Source organism: Folsomia candida, unplaced genomic scaffold, assembly GCF_002217175.1.
Source record: "Folsomia candida strain VU population unplaced genomic scaffold, ASM221717v1 Fcan01_Sc022, whole genome shotgun sequence".
NCBI lineage: Eukaryota > Metazoa > Arthropoda > Collembola > Entomobryomorpha > Isotomidae > Folsomia > Folsomia candida.
This window is the reverse complement of record NW_019091214.1, coordinates 2593878-2617796: the sequence shown is the minus strand read 5'-3', so window position 1 is coordinate 2617796 and position 23919 is coordinate 2593878. Positions and strand designations below refer to the sequence as shown.

At 39.6% G+C, this 23919-nt stretch overlaps 1 protein-coding gene across 1 annotated transcript in view; it reads left to right on the top strand.

Moving 5' to 3' along the window:
• The first annotated feature begins 1391 nt into the window (after nucleotides 1-1391).
• LOC110858856 (netrin receptor UNC5C) overlaps nucleotides 1392-23919 on the top strand; it is a 67674-nt gene continuing 45146 nt past the window's right edge. Inside the window, exons 1-5 of the mRNA XM_035858922.1 lie at nucleotides 1392-1540; nucleotides 3538-3624; nucleotides 6718-6850; nucleotides 18556-18579; nucleotides 18692-18952. Coding sequence (XP_035714815.1) covers nucleotides 3622-3624; nucleotides 6718-6850; nucleotides 18556-18579; nucleotides 18692-18952 — 421 coding nt within the window. The 5' untranslated portion in view covers nucleotides 1392-1540; nucleotides 3538-3621. The remainder of the gene's footprint in view (nucleotides 1541-3537; nucleotides 3625-6717; nucleotides 6851-18555; nucleotides 18580-18691; nucleotides 18953-23919) is intronic.

The window sequence follows — 23919 nt, the reverse complement described above, 5'->3', positions numbered from 1 at the left end:
AATTTACGATTCTTCCTTTCTTTCTTGACCATCCAGCAAAAATTCCTCAAACCAAATAAATACGTATGTAAACGAGCCAAACGAAATAAAACCAACAATTTTTATCGTCTTTAGAAGGAAGGCTGCACTCACTCCACTCGCCCTCCTTTCCGTGAGTGAACCAAAGCAACATCCATCTCAGTTTAATAGACATCGTCGTAAGAATACGAAATGAACGAATGTTGAAATGCATACAAGAGAAGATTCAAAACAATGCACAACAATCATCATCATCAGTCCACTTCTGCTGGACTTGTTCTTCTTGGACCGCTTTTTACCCTCCCTTCTCCAATTTTTCTTTACTAATACCTTCAACTATACGTACAAATATCGGGATAGTAGAACTATCCACTCCGTCTGTACCCAGCAAAATGTATGTTATTGCATCAACATGATGATGATGATGCTGATGCTACTTAAAACTTAATGCACTGTGCGTGTTGTTCCGCTTTTCAGGCAGGATTCATCAGTTAAACCGGGTAAAAAAGAAGGACGGATTGTATTTTCTATTTTCACTCGATATTAAAACTTTGTGTATTTTGAATCTTACTTATTTTGTATTGTTGCATTAAATAAAATTCAGCGACAGATAAGGCAAAATCATGAAAATATGTGCATATGTACATATGTATTTCTGTAAAAAAGAAGGTTGCTAAATACATAGGATCTCTATCTCGTCTGGGATCGGTCCATGTGCGATTTTCTGCGAAAACCATGTACCATTATTGGCATTACTTATTTAAGACAACACGCAATTCGGTTCATATGTACTTGTTAAGAACCCCGACATTAAAGTAAGTATACCTTTTACTCTCTCCGTAACAACTCTTCTTCGCTGTGGGTTGATTGCCCGAGTTGTTAAACGTACGTAATTTTGGTCTACTTCGTTAGAATCTAACCGTGTATGTATAGTTAGTCGTATTGTGTTCACGGATGGTCATTTAGTAGGAGAATATCTACGCGTGTCTCCCATTTTTACTTGGATGTGTAACCTGTTGTTGTAATTCGAACATAGGAAAATTGATGATATCCAGAATATTAGATAGTTAGCAAACATGTTAGCAAACATGTTAGCAAACCCACGTTTTAAAATTTCCAGAGATTTTGAGCTGGGTGAAAATTTCTGCAGACAATACTAAAATGAGCAGATAACCCTGAAGAGTAATTCAAGATCGGCTCCGGTAATCTTGACCCCCAGCTCGAGAGATAGGGAAATTTACAGAAATTTTAAAAACGTAGGTTTGCTAACTGCCCATTGGAGATGCATATGTTCGAGTTTATTCAAAAAATAATTGTCTCTCCGATAACCACTAATCGATGCTAATAAATATTTTCTATTTTTCCTTAATTTACAGATGAGTCAAAATTCCCCGACTCGCTCCCCACCGACGATCCTTGGGCGTATGATGTCCTCTGGTTTCAAGAAGAGCCCGAACCTGATGTGTTCATCATTCGAAACAAGCCTGCCACGCTGACTTGCCGAGCAGCATCTGCACTAAAAGTGAGTTACTTAAACTAACCAAATTTGTTTCCTATTTTACACTTATCCTCCTCCGTCAAGCCGAGAAGAACATGAGACAAGAAGACAAACATCTTCTCACTCACTCAACTCAACTCGACTAAAATCTAAATCCTAAATGCACAAACTTTGTTGGAAGTTAAAGCAAACTTCCCCTCCTTCTTCCTTCACGGGATGCATTTTAAGTAAGAAGAAGAAGAAGCACATATTGTCATCTGGTCTGGTCCGCAATATAGTGCGGGATCCCTCCGAGGGTTGTTTTCCATGATGCAGTCATCCTTCTTCGGCATCTTTTTGTTTCCAAACTGATGCTCCAGATGAAAATGATCGTTCGGGTTCGACAACTTCTCTTTTGATCCAGAATTCTGTAGGGTGCAAACACCGCGTGGGGTGCATGGAGAAGAAATGGGTTAGACTAAAATGGGACACGTATGTAAATATGAGACAATCTTAGATTTTGTACGGATAAGGTGCATATTTAACTAACTGAACGATAAGTTTGTCAATTTGTGAGGGACGCGACGCATTTAGGTAAGCAAAGAAGGGGACTTGTTCCGTATGAAGAGTTGATTTGACTTGATGCACCCACCATCCTTTTCCTTGTCACCTACAAACCACCCTCAGTAACCCGCTGTCGGAACATTTTGATGCTTTAGGGCTTCACAGACTTCAAAAGAATTTATCTTAATCACTTTAGAGTTCGAAGGAAGAAGAGAAGAGAGGAGACAAGCTGCACATCTTGTCTCTTGCACATTGAATACGTAACGTAAGACATTTTCACAAGAGGCAGGCCAGCCATTCTCCAGTAGAAGGTGCATGTATTCACAGCTTCATATCCAGTGTTTCGGGTGCAAGTAACCAAGATGTGCAAGAAAGTGGTTTCCTGCAGCTATTTTGACCTGCAAGAAATGCACGGCGCAAGAAACTATACCCCGCCGCTATACTTCATACGCCACGTGGCTAGCATATTTCTTGCACTTTCTCCCAGTTTCCTGCACTTCCCATTTGTTGCACTTTTTGCTTTTCCGTGCAAGAAATGTAGCAAACCCGCCAGAAACGAAACACTGTTCATTCATACCCCTAAGAAAGTGAATATGCACTTCCAGGCAGATTTTATCCGATCGAAAAATATGTTTAAACTGGGATTTGGAACACCCACCAAGGTAGGATTAAGATGCATAATAAATTTATCGGAATCTTTTCACGTTCCACGTTCCACCCGCTCCACTCCAAAGGATGACAATGTTTGAAGACAAAAACGAGTTCGTTCATACTAAGAATGCATATTCTCATAATCAGCGTGACAATTGCAATTAAACCCCTGCCAGCAAATAGAGCAATAATCGCAAACAACGTATGTAACAAAGGCTTGTATTACATCCACTAATGGTTCACTCTGACGAGAAAGTTTAATGTTTGTTTGTTAATGGCCTTGTCTGCGTGCCGGGATTTCTTTGAGCATTTAGACTTTCGAAGAATGAATAGCTCACTAAAATAAATCGGATGGTACTTATGTTCAAGTAGTTTTTGGAAGGAGAAGAAGAGCCGACCAGGACGAATGCATATGCAATTTTCATTTTATTCCAGGCTGACTTGAAGAGCATATTGTGTACTTGAGTAAAACTTGTTCCATATTTACCATTATTTATATGTACATACAAAACGTCAACTTTGTCTTGTCTGCCATCTTACTTGTGTGTGTATGTATTTGGACGTGTACAAATTAAGCTGGTGGAGAAAGAGAGATGAATATATGTTGAGTAAATATTTGGTTTAGTTGTTGTTTCTTTGTTGGACACAGATGGAAAAATTGTTGTACTATATTTAGAAACGGTCTCGTTTTACACAGGCGAAAGCTGTCTTGCAGGCAGACGTATGTATGTATTTAGTGTTCAAAAGTTGACCAATAAATAGTTGAGCCTGAAATTATTATACACTATTAGATTTCAAATTTGAAAATTTTTTTTTGTCACTTGCAGGTTTACTTCAAATGCAACGGAGCCGTCGTTCCCAACAAGCGACAACTTTTTAGAAGCTCGACCCACGAAAATACTGGATCTCCAATGGTACGTGTTTTATAATGGCTTTTATTAGTTTTATGTACATTGAAATAAAATTTATTTAAAACACAGAAAGTGCGAAAGTATTGTGCGAAAATGCGAAAGTAAAGAGCCATTTAATATTTTATAAGACTATTTAGAATATTTGTTATCTAATAATACAGATAACGTGTTGAAAGAGTCTAAATGAGACGACATATTTAGAACAAGCTAATTTATTTGCAAAAATTTTATCTAAATAATAGCCAGAAAAATGGCTAGGCCTGCTTCTTATTAAAGAATATCTGAGCAAAGTGGTGATGATGCATAATCCTTCATCGTTCCCATATTTCAATTCCATCCACCACGATAACTACACACAGACCACCAGCAACACTACCACCGTAATACTAATACTACCCAAGACCATCATCACGTCACATCGACTTTCTCCTCTTTCTTTCTTTTCTGATCCTTTGTGCAAAACCGTGGTAAATGAGAATTCATGAATGATGAGTTTGACTCGAGTCTTGGATAGAAGCTGGCCTACTTTTTACTTACCAGAGTGCTTTCACTTTTGGTTTCACCAAAGCGAAAACATCTCCTCACTCGTATAAGATGAAGAGTATGCTTATTTATAGCCAGACTCCGCATTGTCATACACTTTTCCATTGTGTAACATAACGTACGTAATGTAATTCGACGCCCTCGTAGACTTGCGAGTAAGTGAAAAATATATGCATATGGGTCGGGTTTTGCGGTACATGTATTTGCTGCCCTATAATTCTATGTATATGCTGCTGCCGCTTCTTCTCATCAAGATGCTTGGTCTTCCTCCTCCGCATGTACATACACTCTAAAAAATCCGGTGAGAAATGTGACCACCGGTTCACATTTGTTATCATCTCGGTGGTAGTATGCTTCCGCTTGGTGATAAACTTTCACCGAACTGGTGGTTGGTGTTTCCACGTAGTGATTCCGCTGTAATTGTGCAGTGGCATGTTATCACCATCCCGATAAGTCACTTATACTCACCGGTCGGTGATACCATCCGGTGGTTCAATTTCTTAGAGTGTACTCCAGCGGGTATCATTGGAAAGCGGTGTATGTTATGTACGTATTATGATGGAGAGTTAAAGTAAATTGGAATTTAGATATTTTCTCGAGGCAGGCGAAAAGTGGGAAGCTGTGTTCTATTTATTACGTTATTTTTATAGGGCGTCGTCCTATTTTGGGTGGCTTGGCTTTGCAAAATGATATGGCGACTTTCTCCTCAAGAGTTTACTTCATCCACTCATCCACTTACGTTCCTTTTCATTTTATAGAAGAGAGATTTCAAGCTTTTTAGATTCTTGAATTAAAATTTCTTATTTGTTGGACCACTTCTTCCTTTGTCCCCGCAACTAGTTTGCGTCTGATGGGGAAAATAATGAGAAAATGGGGACTTACAAAAGTAAGTCAGATATTGAAGATTCACAGTACGAAAAAACAGTGTGGTTGGTCAAAGAAGGAGAATAAAATGTGCAGATTTCTACCCGACAGCAAATTGCATTTGTTCCTTCGGCTTTCTTTTTTCTTTTATGTAATGATGCGGGTTTAATACGAGTAAAATCCCTGAGCAGTGTTATTCCCGTTTTGCAATCCTTTCTGTATGATGACAGCCTTCTTACCTGTGGTTGGTTTCTCAGTGTGTCGCGTTACCTGCTTATTTCATTTCATTTTGATCCAATTCTCTTCTAACGTAATGTCGGGCAATTTGTGCGCAGAGGAAAAAAAAGAGGTAAAATTGTTGAGGAAACGAGATTTACTTTTTGTCAGTCTTCTTGTTACGAGAAGAAAGTTTGTGGAGCGTATCATCGCATCGCATCGCAACACTACATTAGATTCCCGCGTTGGCTAAAAGCCTTGTTTACAAGGAGAAAATCCTCAAAAAGTTAGTTCCCACAATATGAGATGTAGAACACGAAATCCCAGGAAAAACATGTTCTGTTGTTTTACTTACCTGGTTTGGTCTGGTTAAAGCGTCAAGTTCGTGGGAGGAATTTACAATTTTACAGGATAAGAAAGCAAGGATTTACACTTTCCTCTCGCCGATAATGGCATTTTCATAACTTTCTCCGACCCCTTGTCACCCACGAAATTAAGTCACGTACCCCATTGTTCCACCAGAATTGTCCCATATTATTATATGATCGCTCTATTTATGTATAATGTGACGCCGTCTTGTTGTTGTGATGATCAAGCGATGATCAGAGAGGAAGGCATTCTACATTTCACGCTTGTTGGGAAATGAGGATGGTGGGTGACAGTGGTCGCGGACAGAGGGACAATGTCCCCACGGTTATTCGACGTCTGCCCATGTTATACAAACCCCGCCCTCCCCTATCCTGCAATGTTAATGTCCCCAGATGTCCGCGGCCACTGGTTGGTGGGTGATGATAATATGATGATGACTCTACATTCCCTTTTCTTCCTTAGTCAGAGTGACTTTGACTTTGAAGTTGTATGAACCAGCGTTTGCACCATCACCACGTATAAAGCCTCTCATCTGGTGGTTTGGTTGAGAAAAAGCATGGCCAAGATCTGGTCGGAGGAAGGAATCCGACCAAACGTCTTGAGCACATTCTCCAGTTGATTTGCCAGAATGAGATGAGATTCTTTGGCACAATAAAGAAGAAAGGCAGCAGACACGCACGGCCTGTGAATTTTTTAGTCTAAAATAAAGACCGACTCGACTCCAGTTCAAAGCTGAGTTTCGAGACGTTTAGCATCTCGAAATGATGAAAGTGATGCACACGAATTTTATTTTATGACAAAAGATTCCGTCGTGTCATCTCATTATCTCACAGTTTGGTTGGTGTGACGTGGTCTTATGCAGAGCAGATGAGAGGCTTGAATAAAAAAACGGGAGACGAGACGGTTCCTTTTTATAGCGTGAAATGGAAGGTGCTGACAATAAAAATTTAGGCAGGGTAAATTGCAGAGTGAGAGATGAGATGAGATCTTTGTTTGTGGTCGGGAAAGGAATAGGAGTATTAATTTGCCTACGTTTGTACGAGATTTTTGTGCACATTCTTCGAAATTATTTACGTTAATTGATTTATAATATCTTAATTCCAGATGGAAGTCCAGCTCAACATTACGCGTGAAGAAGTCCAAGAGTTTTTCGGTTCGGAACGATTTTCCTGTGAATGTGTCGCCTGGAATCGGAGAGGACCTAAGCGCAGCCAACCTTCCCACATTGAGATTGCTTGTGAGTGTAAATTTCCATCAAAATCCTCATTTCAACAGAAACGCTTCCTTTCCTTCCTTCTTCTCTCTCCTACTTAATTCTGTATTCATTTTGTGTTCATCAATTTGGGGAGAAAGAGCGAATTGACACCAGAACCAGAAGCAGGCACAGCCGCCCAACCAACCAGCAAGGAGTGAATTCTATCGAGTTTCTATTGTACTTCGGGCCTGGTTGAGATAGGGCACGTCTTCCTCATCTTCATCAAGATTCAAGTGCTCAAGATTGTTTAGAATTTCGGAATGTAGCAGCAGGGATAAGATAAGATGAGCGTATTCGTACGGGAGAGGGGAAGAAAGAAAGGGGTTGTTTCGGTGTTTAGTGGTTGTGACGTTTTATTAACGGGTTTTTAAACTTGCACTCCAAGTAAGTGGCAACCATGTCTTCCCCTTCCGTGTTAAAATAAATTTATTCCAGAATAATAGGATAGCACATAGCAGACTTCAATGAGAAGAAGAAGCTATAGGGATGTGTATGTAAGCCTGGTGGTGGATTTAAGGTTAAGTCAAGTTCAAGATCAGACTCACATATAACCGAGCTAACAAGTGACAGCTAGACGAAAAGCAATAATAATCCATCCAATAGCCATAAATTCATTAAGCCAAGTTTTGCAAGAATAAAAAAAACTTTAAAATACAACATTTTGACCTCATGGTTAAATATATTTTACGTTAAGTACTCCTCAAGTTACCCACGCCACGCCACGCAGGTATCATTACCGTCCTCCTTCTATATCATAATGACAATGAAATGACAATCTCACGCAGCGTTTTCCCTGAGTCCTGGCCTCTCTGACAGGTTGTGTTACCACCACGAGATAGTAACATATAATGGGAGCACCGTGAAATAAATGCGGTCTATAAGTTGTAAAGTGCCTTTTATTTATTCTGATTTCTACGAGCATGTCCTACACAACGGAGAAGAAGAAGTGCATCTCCACCAACAACAAGGAAAAGATATGATACAATCTGCATCGGCATCATCTCGTCGTCTTATTAAATTCTACTGGAGAAACATTACTGCATTCCCTGCCAGTCAGGTCTACATAGTAGAGCTCACCTACTTTAAGCCCTTTTCTCTCCTCTCCTCGCCCTTACTTCTTCTTCTTTAATGTATTCCATTCTTGTTGAAAGAGCACCCTTTCTCACTCACTCCGACGACATTAAATGTGAGCAAAGTAAGGCGAACAAGCGACGACGGAGAGAGAGAGGACGAGACTGATAATAATATATACAAGCAGTCTGATGGGGGGGACAACATCTTCAATTTTTAGAAGAGTCAAACATAAGACGCTTTTCCTGTCTTTTCATCATCAACATCTTCTCAACCACGATACGACTATCACTCGGAGGGCGAAATGGAGCTCTGATTTTATATTTTAAGACTTTAAGATTTTAAGTTTTTTCAACCCCAAACTGTGTGATGCGCGATATGGTAAAAGCCAAGGCCGAGAAGGGAAGCGAAGAGGTCGTCACTTGATTTTTGATTTAGACCCGAAAGAAAGAAGGAATGCTGCATAATATGCGTTCATCGAGGCAAAAAGTGCAGTTGTCCCAAAATATTTGGACGAGAGTGCAACAAAATTTCCATAATCAATATGCTGCATTCTTTCCCTGATTTCTCACGCTTTTCTGATTTACCAGCAGTAAGCGGCACGTTAGAGAAGAGGAGATTTGTGTTATGAGTTTTATTTAGTGGGTGCTGAGGATGAGTGTGGGAGAACAGAAGGGTTGTCGGATGACAAAAGATGCACCAGCTGCATTCCTGCATTTTTTCTGGAATTTTAGATTTGAAATGCGGATGAGAGGATTAGATTGGGCGCATTACTTTAGATGATAAAACGGGCAAGGGTGGCTGGCAGGGTTTTTGGGTGTTTTAGACGATTGAAGGGTGGAATTGGTGAGAGAGACGTTTCGAAATTTAATAAAATATTAAATCAGTCGTGGATGCAATCTACTTTGAACTCTTGAACTTTCTCTTTTATACGGAAAATTAACAAGTCTGGGCATCAGCGTTCGACGCAATATGGACAGAAATTCATTTACAAAGTTTTAAAATTCATTACGAAACATGACAAAATTCAGCATAACGATCGTTACGAGTGTATAAAAAGACTTGTTAATTACGTGCGCTAATTTTCACCCAATTACTTTCACACAATCTCTTCTTCCATAAACTTTCTGCACAGTCAGTTATACACCCTCGGAGGACAAAATGATACATACGTGAATCCCCCGATTTTGCAGATGGGACATAAAACGAGACAGAGACAAAGGAGGATTAGAATCCGCACTACTTTTTATCGCGTTTTATAGCCTACTTTATACTTCTCTTTGTCTCTCTCTGGTAGCCAAAAACGTAAAACATTTATGTACAATTTATGCCAACGCTTATTCTCTCACGGGGCAATAACTCATCTTCATCTCGCTCCTCCATCCAGCCGGCCAGCGCTGGGTGGGGGCAGATAATCCGTTGAAACCTAAAACCTCCTCCTTCCTGGTCTTTGCTTCGAAATGTTGCATATATATAATCGTAAAATAGGTTTAGCTATCTGTGTGCATGGCCAGCCACGTAACATTTTAGTGGCTGAATACTTGGAGAAAATTCTAAATCCGATTCACTACATCCGATCCATACACACACATATTCCTGGACAGTGGGATCATATTTTCTGTATCTGTAACGGTACGCCGGATACGGGTTTATTATGATAAATCACTGCACACACGCATATTTGAAAGATTCATTCAGAGCAAACTAGGGTGAAGAGGAGGCAAAAAAACGGATTTCAAATTGAATCTATTTCCTGTATGGATGCACTTAATATCAATATTTTGAAACTACTCATTCCTTGTTATCATTATTCAAAGCTATAAAAGAAAGGTTACAAACGTATCGTGACGTGCAAATTCGCACTGATTGTGAACAAGCTGATTATTTCCGTATCCGCATCTGCCTAGCAGAAAGTAGTTTTAATTCTAATCCTCCCTTCTACTTTCCCCATCCACCAGATAGGACTTGCACATATGCGCGATATATATGTGTTCGAGAATTGAGACGAGATTATGACCGTCACAATTTAAGAAGCCCCGTAAAACGTCTATGAAGCCATTAACACAAAGAGAGTGAAGTGACTAATGGCCAAATTTGTCACGCTGTTGAAAGTTTAAGAGTTTATGAGACCCATTTATTTATTTATTGACTTTCCTAAGGTAATTTACCCAGCAGCTTTTTCCGAATATATATTGCGTGCTAGCATCACTCGCTAACAGCAGTTGAGAAAAGCAAACAGATGTGTCGTTTATAAAATGAAGAAGGATTTGGCAATTTAATTTGAGGAAGTGGAAGCAGTAAATAAAACCAATGCCGATTTGCACATGAATTATTACCCTGCGTACATAATAATAAAGGAAAGTGAGCTTATGAGATGGGTGTGGGTCGTTGTTAAGTATGATGCCCGTTATTATTTGCACATGCAAATTTTAATAGTCTATAAAACCATGGTGTATTTAAAAGGTCTACAATCTGCAGCCAACCAGGGTTGATAAGTATTTGTAATCTTGGATAATTTAATTTTCCTCTAATGAAAAGCTCATCATCTTTTCGAAAAATCTCTTCTGACTGGTGAACAAAACCACAATCAAAACCAATCTTGCCCCGCAACCCTCATTCTGATGCCTTCATTCATAATAATAATTTGATACGATACCCTGCCCCAACCAAATGAATCCCACTTACTCGTAAATAATATTAGATTAGGAGCAAATTTGAATGGATCAAGTGAGGCTTCACTTAACCCTTTATTATTATTTCTTCTTTCTTTGCTATTCCAACCCTACTTTACTTTACTACTAATTTGGCAGTGGCCGCGGAAGTGTGGGGACAGAGGGACCATGTCCCCACGGTTGTTCAATGTCCACATCATCACCCCATGTCATATAAACCCCTCCCTCCCCTATCCTACAATGTTAACGTCCCCACACCTTCCGCGGCCACTACTACTACGTAATAAAGGGTTGACTCGAATACATATTTTGTGTGTAAAAGTAAAAACCTCGCCATTGTCCGTGCTCGATCTTCTCGTCTCTCTGTATATCCATCCAGCATTAATTGAATGATCAAAATTTCACTGGATTTCCAGCCCGAGAAGAAGAAGGGGGAAAGCAATCCATTAATTTGTTCTTTGTCAATTGCGTTGCTGCGACTCCATTGTGCTGCACATTGTTCCGTTGGAGGGTCTCATTAATTCATGCCTTACTCCATTCTAGCTTCCCCTGTCCAGTGCAAGATTGGATTGTGAATTGTGACTGTTTTGGTGTGTTGTTTTGTCGGTAGCGGTAGTTGAAGTGTCGACTTGTGTTCATTTCCTATATATTTCCTTAATATGTATGGACATTATGGAGTAAAAGTAGATACACACATGCAAGAGTGAAGAGGGGAGCTTGTGGCCAAACTTAAATTAGAATTGACAGGAGGAGAGTATTTCGGAAGAAGGGATTCACATGTTGGCTGATTTGGTGGTTGGTTGCGGTGAAATCTGTGGGATAGAGAAAGATAGATCGGATTGATTGGTGAAGTGAAGTCTGCTCTAGCTCCTACATATTTAGGCTGGACTGAGAATGAGTGAATCATGTGGGAAAATGGGTGTCCTGGATAATTGTGTTTTACAATAGAGCATTGTATGCTGGTTGTTGTTGTGAGTGCGGTTTGGTGGACCTGTATTTCTTCCCATCGTGAATTCACAAATTGCTTTCTCTCATCAAATTTCTCTCGATTATTCTTCAATCACTGGAATCATCCTGATCGGATTGAATTTTGTGCAGGCAGTAGAATGATTGGAGAGAGAAAATTATTACTGGAAATTGAATTCAGCTCAAGGGTGATGATTTTGATTTTATACGTGAGCATGACACTGGTGGAAGTGGGGGCATATAAATACTCGGAGGGTCGATCCACTCGAAATCATTGTGGCGTATGGTCAAGCGAAATAATAATCAACTCAGTCTTGACCAAGCTGTCACTCTTTCGTTTCTCTCTGCATATGGACACGCATTATTATTCGTATAACAATAAAAATAAGAGATTTGCAAATTTCAAGCAGAAAAATTAGCACAATACATTCCACTAAACGGTATTGTGCATCTCAGACAAATACTTCTAAATAAGGACGACGATCTTAATAAGAATTTATAAGAGTCAACAAACCTTGTAACAAATACGCTTAATTCAACTAAAAAAGTAACATATGTGTCTATCAAGAGTAAGGAATATCGATTGATACGGATTATACTGTTGCATAGTAAAAATCCATGTATTTCAAGCACTTGCTAAAAAATAATCCTAGCTGGTGCTTGGAATACAAGCAATGCTGGGAATAATAGACAAAGAATCGATAAGTAAAGATTTCCTCTGCCATCATCAAACTTGGCAATTCTTTTCTTTCCTTGGACGACGATCCAAGAATGAAGGATCATCATCTTCATGATGCAGATCCAGATCCCTGCCCATTTCTCTTCCCTTTCTGCGTAATGACATCTCATGCATGGATGGAAGGATGACAGACAAACAGCTTTGGATATAAAATATAAGAAAGAAAGAGCGAAATGCCGCAAGGACTCGTAACATAATACAAGTTAATCAATTCGAAATCCTTTCTACTTCAATTTCTACTCAGGCAAGGTTTATTTATTGACAATGTTATTGTTATTAGATGATACGTATTATCATGATGAGTTTGTTCCCATGTCTCAGACGGGGGATGAACTGTATGCATGCAAATGATGATACATGGCAAAAAGTTGGGTCTGCCTTATACAGAAGAGATACGTTACGAACGTACAGTGACAGCATTGCGGTGCCATGTTTGGCGTCTCAAGTTTCCACTTTTTTTCGCTAAGCATCTCGTCTCGTATCAAATTCGGATGTTTTACAAGAGCGAAAAATTTCAGTTTGCTGATTGACTTTGCTGCTAGAAGAAATATCTGTTTAGTCCTCATGAATAGCAAATTATTCGAGTTTGAAATTCATAAAGTTGGAGACAAATATGCGAGCGAGCTGGACTAATTTCTTGGAAGCGTCGACATCAAAGCTGCTGTCTTCTTATATGAATGAACATCATCATCCGTTTACTCGAGTGCTGGTTGGTAGTTAGCATTTCCGTCATTTCGTCCATCCATCTTTTTCATGTTTTTACAGCAGCATATTTTATTTCCTCCCATCCGTCCTTCCGCCTGCTCTTCTCTCCAAGTGCTTTACTTTTTACACAATTTTTACGATTTTATGATGATTTTATTTTATGCGCGCTCCATCATAATGCAGCCAGCGAGATAGATAGAAGGGCCTCGCAGGCAGTGACCGCGGAGGTCGTGGGGACATCTGGGGACGTTAACATTGTAGGGATAGGGGAGGGAGGGGTTTACATAACATGGGCAGATGATGGGGACATCGAACAACCCTGGGGACCTTGTCTGCGGCCACTGTTCGCATATGACACCCGTGTCTCTCTTGCAAGATAGCAAACCCAGATATGACTGATATGATGAAACTTTTTTTTTCTACATAGTATTCTCGGACTGACTGACACTCGCTCATATTTTGTTCTTGAAAACTGCCTCTGTCCGTGATAGATAGACTTTTTTTTTACCCAACTCTTATTATTGCCTGTGAAGAAACAGACTTTTATTACTTACTTACTCGTTAGGGAGGAAGATTGAAATTGAAATTTATGAGTTTACCACTTGGTTCTGTGTGCTGCAAAGATAAAGATTACAACTTTTTGCAAATATTCGCTCTACTCGTATGTGCATACCGCTTTATCTTGTCACGTCGACCGTGGTGACTGCTGCCGGGGAGAGAGAAGGACATAAATGTCGATACCTCGTGTAGATAAATATTTTAAAAATTGCGACTAGTGCGATTCTAGTCCAGGGAATTGGCGCAGATGTTACCGCCTCACATTTCCAGAGGTATTTACATCCAGAAATCCTACTACAACTAGGAATGCATACATACAAGTTATCCGTGTGTATGCCCCCAATAAATATCGCATCAGAGAAGAAAGCAAGGCACACACACATGTTTGGTTTAGTGTCTAACTTGTCTAAGCTGAGGATTGTCGGATGTTTGAGCAAAATAATTAATTGGATTTCGGATCTCTTGGCATGACACCATACCATCGGCATCATCCAGTTGAGTGTAGCGTGCCTTCAGGTCTTTGCAAAAATTCGTAAATGTCATGTCAATTCGCTCTTGTTCAATTTCCACTACTCGTACTTGAGTGATGTTTAAATTAAAGTTGGGGAGAGAATGGGCATCAAGTTTCATGCGTATATGCCATGCAATCTATATGTGCATATGTACTGTCTGATGTCACATGTGTTGCTGAAATAAAATTGTAAAAAGTCTGCCATAAATTCCGGACAGGCAAAAATATAAAAATTATTTCAGTTTGCTGTTTACTGCTCCTGCTGTTGTGGGTGATTCATGGCTCTCTCACTTTAGTTAACTAACAAGCCTCCCATTCATATTAAATTCTTTTATGCTTTTTGCACCCATTTGTAAACAGATTCTAAATTGTGCATCGTTATTCAACTCTGCATATTTACGTACGTACATACGTACTTTCTTAGTCTATAGGACACACAGAGTTCTGTTGCTACAACAAGTATGTCTACATCGGAACGAATTTAAAGTACCGGAAGAATTTGCAATTTTTTATTGTGAGAGAAAGAAAAAAAAGTTCCTTGCGTTGAATTTCCGCTCTTTCTTGTTGTGTTGTCTGTCATGTGCAGTGGCCGCGGAAGCTGTGGGGACATGTGGGGACGTTAACATTATAGGATAGGGGAGGGAGGGGTTTGTATAAGATGGGGAGATGATGGGGACATCGAATAACCGTGGGGACACTGTCCCCCCATCCCCACGCTTCCGCGGTCACTGGTCATATGCATATATTTGATCATAGTCATCTAATGTCCTCTTTCTGTAGGTATGCATACATGTTTGTGTTTTTGTTGATGTTTTGGATTTTCAAGATTGAAAAAATTGCACATATCTCAACATCTGAGGGATGTAAAGACAAGAACAAGAACACAAGAGTTAGTATCCATTTCTTTTGGCAGGGTTGGCACTGAAATTGAAAAATGTTTCTCATCTGGATTCAACATTTCTTACGAAGGCTTATTCCTCGTTCCCAGCTTAGAAATGAGGATAAGATTTTTTTTCCTCTTTTCTCTGAGTCGTTTGAAGATTGCAGATTGTTTTGCTTATGGTAAAAGAAGAGCGAAAGTCGTATATTGCGTGATACGGGAAATCACCACCAGCCACGCGGTATGATGGCATGGCAGATGGTGTCTCGTGCTAATGATGAAGAAAGCGAGACAATTTGCATTTCGATATAATCTTTCTGGACGTTTAAGCAATTTAGTTAACAAAATTTAGCCAACAAATGTGTTACTCGTACAAAATTTAAATTTAAAACGTGCACGTGTCAATTCTTGGTAAAAATCAATGCAAAGTCCTACATTTTCCAGAAACATGTCATTTTTTAATACGGACAATTTTGCATTTCGATACGAACTTTCTGCCCGTTTAAGCAATTTTCCTACTTTTTAGTTAACAAAATTTATTTACCCAACAAACATGTTACTTTCCTTCTTTACTCGTAAATACAAAATTTAAATTTAAAACCTGCACGTGTCAATTCTCGTCCAAAATCAATGCGAAATCCTACCGGAACATGTCTCTTTTTAATACTTTATACCAACAGCAAACCCAACAAGCTGTTAGACTTCCATACACCCACACAAGTCGGTGCTTTAACTTTCACATCATCCATCCCCGTGAATGTATACACTTTCCGTGTTTGTACTGTGTGTGCCCTCCTGGTACAGACAGTTGGTCGCTTTTAGAGACTTTTATTAGCAGAGGGAAAGCACTGAGGAAAGAGTGAAGTGGACGGATCCCTACTTTACATTGGTAATTTCCCAACACTTGCTTTCTCTCTCAAGTCCGTCGGCATATGTGGCCTTTCATTTTCCATTCTAGGATTTGTTAGCTGCCACTTGCCAGCCTGCTGCTGCTGCTCCGATGAGATGATGATTCCGTCCAATATTGAAGCTACATAGCTCGTGGTGAAAGTATCAAATTCTCATCCATCCAAATCCTTCGCCATCCAACCGACCAACTTTCCTTCCTCAGGTTTCGTTCGAAACCACGGCTGAACTGAAATCCGTGTGGGATGAGGAGAGGTGGTAGTGTCGGATAGCGGTTGGTTGTATTAGCAAGGTCCTTATCAATAATTCAAAATGGAACATTCAACATTCGTTCGACATCCTCCTCCTCTCGGAGTTAAGCTTTCTTCTCCCACTTTTTACTTTGAGAAACAGAGAGACCTAGGATTTGATAAGGGTGCATAAAGCTGCATCGGAGCCAACTGGGTATGCATGTATGCAGCAGGTTTAGCACTAATCCTTAAAGATATAGCGATCCAGAGTGAGAAGAAAGAGTGAGATTTCATAAATTTCGGATTCATATCTATCAATCCGGACCGACATTTCCACTAAATTATATTCTCCCATCTCATAAAAAATAATACTAAAATTTTAAACGAAAGACAGATCCCTGTTTAATAAATGTTTTGAATATTGAGCTTGAAGAGTTGTACATAAATGATGTTTAAATGTTTATCTTATTGCCAGCTTGAAACTGAGCAGAACAGATTGAACGATATTATTGAGTGTGGGAGGATATGTTGCCCGCCTAATCACGACGATGCCTTCTTACATGATAAGTATTATTTATGTATGTGAGACCAGTGACCGCGGAAGCCGTGGGGACATCTGGGGACATTAAGTAACTATATTACATGGACAAATGATGGGGGCATCGAATAACCCTGGGACATTGTCCACTGTCCCCACACTTCCGCGGTCACTGTATGAAACTCATCTTTTTAGAGTGATGGATCATTCAAGTGAAATAATAATTCAATTTCCACTCTTCTTCTTCTTCTGCAAGTGTTTCTCATCCCACTCGTCGTTAGCTAAACTGTTTGTTTTGTGTGGAGTCATTCCGCTCTGTAATTCGTATTTATTTGAAACGAGTTGTTTCTGACTTAACGTAGCGAATGTGTATGCACATGTAAATTAAGGACTGGGATGAATATGACGAGGTTGGTTGTGCACTGGACCCGAGATGAAGATGAATGTTTAAGTGGGTCTGAGCATTGAGTGAGTGAGTGAATAATTTAATGGCTGAAAGTAAATATTTACATTCAGTTTACTTCCTTTTGGTTTGGTTAGAGAGAGAAGGATCTCATTTCATCGTCGGTAGATTAGACTCGGGAATTGAGGAAAGGTTAAGGCTAGCCAAAGTATGTGTGTACATACGAAGCTCTGGAAAACCGATGATGATGATGAGACGATGAAATTGAATTTATTTCTGAATGAAGCCTTTGTTCAAACGGTTACATGGGACTTGAAATAAAACCTTTGTCATAAATGGGTCCGTTGATAGGTTTACTTTTACCAGCCAATTCTAATTATCGTCCCGTTATTTTAACGCGTATGGCTGTTTTCTCCGCGTTAATTTATTAGTTTACGGTTCTCATACCACCAAATCATGTCGATGGTCTAAAACTTTCATTAAATTTATTAGTCGTCGTTATTATTATTATAAGCCATACAAGGACACTTAAAAAGATGCACTTCCTAGAACTACCTCGTATTAAGTGACCATTGAATAATGAGGCTGCGCATAGTTGATTTTCCACCCAGCGGGTTAGAATTGTCTGCTGAAACTAAATACTTTTTCAAGAAGCTACCGCATTTCCGTTCTCAAAGAGATTAATGTTTTAGCCAGGCCGAAAGAATTTTGTTTATTGAAATGCAACCGCTTTTAATCCTCCTCCTTCTCCTCCTTTGCATAAAATGCAGTTTTCAACGATATCTTTCTTAAGCGAAAACAGCTTCTGCTGTTAAAAACACAATCACAAGTGGTTACACAAAACGGTGTAAAATGATAAAATGAATACGTAGAAATGGAGCCTGTGTATGTACATGGCTGCCAAGCAAGCAGGTAAAAAATGGTGATCAGATAATAGAAATGCGTACGAGTGCGTGGTTGGTAGTGGTGTCTGTCTCCCATCATTTGGATGGGATGAGCCATGAACCATTGAACGTACGTAAGTAAGTAAATTAAATGGGAAAAGTGTCTAAGTTTCCAAATGCACTGCACATTTTTGGCTTTCCATCGTGCTCCTTTGGTTCACTTGATTTGCATAAAAGTCTCATTTAGAAATTCGAATTTTGATCTCATCTCACTCTTTCCTCATTAAAAACACTCTGCCCGGGATGGTATTAAGCACACTTTCCTGCAGAATACTAAGGATGAGAAGAACAACCCGTTGGTGTTACGTACGTACGAACACTCGTTTCGGCCTTGTATGCACGAATCTGGTTGTCTGAAAACCGACCAAAAACTTATAATGAAACGAATAATGTAGGTATCAAAGTGATACTTGTGAAAACTTTTTTTCTCTCTGGCTTGATAGACCAAAAATAAAATAGAAAGTGACGAAGCGAAGTGACTAATCCTTTATTTTCATTGCTTATTATGCCGGTAAAATTATACTTATTTCAATTTTAACGTATGTTCTTGTTTTATATTTGCAGATTTGAAGAAGTACTTCGAGCAAGGTAATATTTAGTTTTTGTATATTTAGTTAAACAAGCATTTAATTTTTCAAATGCATTTTTTAGCTCCATATTCCTTGAAACATTTTTAAAATTCTCACTTTTATTAATTTAGGCCCATACAGCAAGAGCGTGGAACTTGGATCACAAACAGAAATGCGATGCATTCCTCCCGATGGGGTCCCCGTCACAGTGATATCCTGGATCCGAGATGGACAACAGATTGATCCGAAACGCGACCCAAATTATATAATCACGGCGGATGGTCATCTTCTCATTGCCCAGACGCGTTTAAACGACATGGGCAACTATTCCTGTGCAGCGCAAAATATTGCAAGCACACGAATCTCAGAGCCGGCACTTTTGACAGTTTATGGTGAGTACTTACCACAATTCGTTAATTTAAGAAGTAGCATTTCCTGTTAAGCAGTGTTTCGATTCTGCTAAATTTCTTGCAAAGCAAAGCAAGAAACGCAAGAAATGCGAGGTGCAAGAAACTGGGAGAAAGTGCAACAAATATGCGCCATTTGGTGGTGCGTAGTTAGTAGTTTCCTATGCGTTGCATTTCTTGCAGGTCAAAATACCCGCAAAAAAACACACTTTCTACCCGTTATTTCTTGCAAGGGGTTACTTTCCCCCGAAACACTGCTCTTAAGGTCAACACCGTATCATTTCGTTCATTTGACCAGAAAACCCCGACTATTTATTTAATTGCAAAAACCCCGCATTTTATTTATCCGGCATGCGACAATCATTTCCAGATTGTTTTCCACCATTCCTCCCTCGCCAATTTCCAATAGAATTCAATCAATTTTCTACCTCAAGTTCCATGCACCTTGTCCCAACCAATTTATACCCTTCCCCCAACTGGATTAGTTTGTTGTCCAGCCAAAGCCAATTCCATTCAATCCAATCTAATCACTTTGTGTAAACTCTGAATCCGCGAGTGTTTGTCTTGTGAAGAGAAAGAAACGCTAAGCAAGCAAACCGTCAAGGTTTACTTTACGTGGTCGGGCTCAATGGAGGAGGAGAAACATTACAACAGTATTACCGTACTTTCTCGAAATTGAGACTCTCCTTCAACTTGTATGCTTTTTTGTGCGGCGATTTATTTGAGAATCTACGACAGACGGTGTAGAAAGAAACCAGTTCGAGAATACTGACACAATGGAGACTCGTATGGATCCAGGACTTCTCGGTTAAAGTCTCTCATGGGCTTTCTCTTTGTTTTCCCAGCTTAGCTTTCTCCGGGTGGTTTCACGAGTGAAATGTACATAAGACACCGGTCTGCAGCGGAGGATTGAAGTGGATTCTTTCAATGAGTACCTACACACACGTATATATTGTCAAGACAAACACTACTGGCAGGAGAGGATAAGGAGTAGGGACAGACAGACATCGCCATATTATCGCCAATTTCGTATTATTTTTGCACACGGCACTAAAACTGTGACAAGAGGTTTTTGCAGTATTACATATTATGACTGAAACGAGACCAATTATGTAAGCACATGCAGAATTTCCAATCTAAATAAATAGACGTCATGGTTGTACAATGGAGGTTTCCCAGCATATGCTCTCCGATTTTTACCAAACTTGTGTCAATCGATGACAAATTTATTTAATATGAAAGTTGAAAAAGGCACTATCTCCCAGTGGACACGTTTGGCAGATATTTGCATCCGAGGAGGAGAAAATAAAAACAGTAAATTTGGAAAGTGTAGTCAACTTTAAAGCCTGCTTTCTCCTCTTTGGACTCAAATATCTCCGCCAAGCCTTCACATTGCCAGATATTACCGTTTGCAAGTTTCATACTAATTAAATTTGTGATCAATTGACACTAATTTGGTCAAAAATCGGAGAGCATACACTGGGAGACTTCCATTGTTAGTGAGACTATTTACTGACTAAATATTACACATATTTAATTCCTACCATTAAAAGAATACTGAATTGTGCACAAGTTTCCTGCGCGTATTTAAATTTACTTCTAGCAACACCATGCGGGAAGAGCTGCTGCTTTGTGTTTTGTTCAATCTGAAATTCATGAAAAATGCATCAGTTTTTTTCCTCTCCAGCGAGGAAATAAATAAGCGGGCATAAATTATACTGTGGACTCGTCTCTCTCTCTCTCTTTTAAACTCTCAAAACATCTTCTGTTACGACGAGGGATGTGTATCATTGAGTAAAGTTAAAGAGTTCATTTTATAATTTGGAGACACTTGCTTGCTTGTTCTTGAGGAAGAAACTCGTCTCCTTACGCACAGTGGCCACGGAAGCGTGGGAACAGAGGGACAATGTCCCCACGGTTGTTCGATGTCCCCATCATCTCCCCATGTTAAATAAACCCCTCCTCCCCTATCCTACAATGTTAATGTCCCCACATGTCCCCACGGCTTCCGCGGCCACTGATACTGTACATTACATACGCACAAATAAAGTAACAAACTTTACTTTTGTTCGCATTATTATGATGTGACTTTGCATTCTCCATTCAAATTTAACTCCAAGTTGAGTTTAACATTCAACAAACCATTTCAAAATTCAAATTGGGATCGAATAATTCGGAAGGAAGTTGAACTTGAAAAAAAGTTCAGCTGCAGAAATGATACTTGCTTCCTTTTCCTGTGTCTCAGAAAAAAATGCGAAATGTGATTCTTCTAGACTCGAGAGGAACATAAAATTAAATACGGTCGGCTACATCTCCAAGCAGCAGGAGGAGACGTTTTTTATAAAAAATGTAAATTGCGACCCAACCTTAACTTAACTCACGCATAAAGCAAAATGTGCGTTGAAATGCTTATTGGAAATTGGGAATTTTGCTCTGTACTCTTTTATATTGAATTTAGCGACATAAAAATTCAGCTCATTTCCATCTCTTTGGAGCATTGAGGCGTGCGAAATGAGTGAAAAGTCCATAATTTTGGACCCAAGGTAATGAGGAGAGAGTCAGGAAAACATTGGCCGCGGAAGCAGGGGGACAGGGAACATTGTCCCCCCAGGAATCGTGCTTATCTTGCCCATGTTACTACTAAGCCCCTCCTCCCCCAATCCCACAATGCTAATGTCCCCCAACTTCCGCCGCCCCTGCAGCCAGAGACGCGTATGTATAAATGCAGTCTTTCTTTTTTGGTACTTTTTCCTTGTTTTGTGTCTCGCCGTTTGGTACTTTGCGAAGCTTGTTGGTTATTAGAGGAGGTAATAAAGCTAATAAATATGCCCACGGAATATACTTTATATTTATTATGGGCTCTCTCCGCGATTCGGAAATGAATGTGTACATATAAACTCTCTCAAGTCTCTAGTGAAGCCTCTCTCTCATTCCCAAGTGTTAGTTGGGTAACATTTCATTTTCAGTCAGTTTGCATCGCATCGCAATACTAATTTAGGGATTGGAATTTGGTTGTTAGCTTCATCACAGTTTACGACCTGACTCTGGTTCACATTTGAGAATTGCATGAAACTCTTACCAATTTGGGTCGTCGCACAAGCTATAAAAATGAGCTAGGAATTTATCAAAATTACGTCTGACAAAATACATACGTATTTTAAATACTTTGAATAATTACGAAATTTAAGCCAGATTTAACCATAACTTAGTTAATTAGTCCCTCTGCGTTTACTTACCATTCCAAAAACACGTGTGTATAACGACACCAACGCCACAGACGTATTATTATTATCCTTCCGGCACGAACCAGCAGTGGCAGCTTGTTACAATAACTGTGAGTCCTCATCTAAACGTTCCTCCACCCACGCGGGGAACAAATTTGTAATTTCTGATTTGAAATTGAAACTCAGAAATCCCTACATATTTCAGCCTCTCGAAATTCAAGCCATGTTAAGTATTTGCATGGTGTTACTTTCATTAGCAAAAGTTATCAGTCGTCTGGTTGGCAGCAGTTGATACAAATGAGTTGATGAAATGGGGAGAGAAACAACGGGGAAACCGAGAAATCCGGCGGAATGTTGCCATCATTTGGCTCCGAAATGCAGATATGTATGTTACCAGAAGTCCTTGCAACTTTTGTTTTGTCCCCAAGTCAGAGAATATATATACTTAAGTATTAGAACCTGAACGGAATAGAATTGCATTATTGCAGCAGAGTCGTCTGGATATACGTAATGAGACCGGGAGGAGGAAGAGGAGGAGAGAAATCATTAGAATGCAGAGACACAAACATCAATCTCCATTTGGCTCTTGGAACACCACCACCATCTCCAAACAACACGTGCCTTCTCACTGTCTCCACAAACCAAATTCACACCATTCGGACCAGCAGGAGCAGCAAAAGTCACATGTAATAATGCAAATCACTGCACATTCAGTGACAATGGAGGTCTTTCAGCGGATGCTCTCCGATTTTGGGCAAACTAGTGTGAATCGATCAGAAATTTGATAAGCATGAAATTTGCAACAGACACGATCTCCTCATGGTAAAATTTGGCGGAGATACTTGCATCCGAAGAGGAGAAAACGCAAAGTAAACTTGACAAAGTTTTCACTTTCCAAATTTACTACGCGTTTTCTCCTCTTCGGATGCAAATATCTCTGCCAAACGTGACCATTAGCGTGTCTTTTACAGATTCCATGTGGGATCGATCGACAGTAATTTGGTAAAATCAGAGAGCATTCGCTGGGAGACATCCATTGTCAGTTGACATTTAGGTTTTTGAAAAATAAAAATTCTTCACAACGGCAAAAATATTTTGTTACGATCTCTAAAAATTTATGGTTGCAATATGTATGACAATTTTTTTCCTACGCATAAAATATAAAAGTATCTATAATAAGAGCCCTGTAGCCGCTTTTTGTAGCCAAAAACCAGCTAAATTTTAAAGGGAGGGAGAGCACTTGAAACGAGTTTTGAAGGTGTTTTCAAGTAGTGGAGCTTCGCCTCTTGAGAATCGATATTGGAAAGAGAAAGTGGTGAAGTGGGTACTCAAAATCAGACCACTTGAGACACATGGCTGGATTTTCCTGCTGGTTACCAGAAAAAGAAGATAAAAAAGGATTATGTGCTATAGACTTTAAATTTCGTAAACATAAATTGGACCGTTTTCTCGGAAAATCCATTTTATTATTAATCGCTATAAAAAGAACAGTTGTACATTACACTTTTTATGGGAAACATTCGCATTTCGATTATTTCCCAAATAGTGATTGAGGCTTATTGTGCCCAAGCGTGAAATGGGGTGGTGGGTAGATACACAGCCTTTCACCACCCATCCACCCACCTCATCTCATCTATTCACAGATTTCTCTATTCATTCAATTCATCCGATTGTGTGAGGAGGGAGAAAAGAGAATGGAGAAATCATCGTCGTCATCATCATCATCAA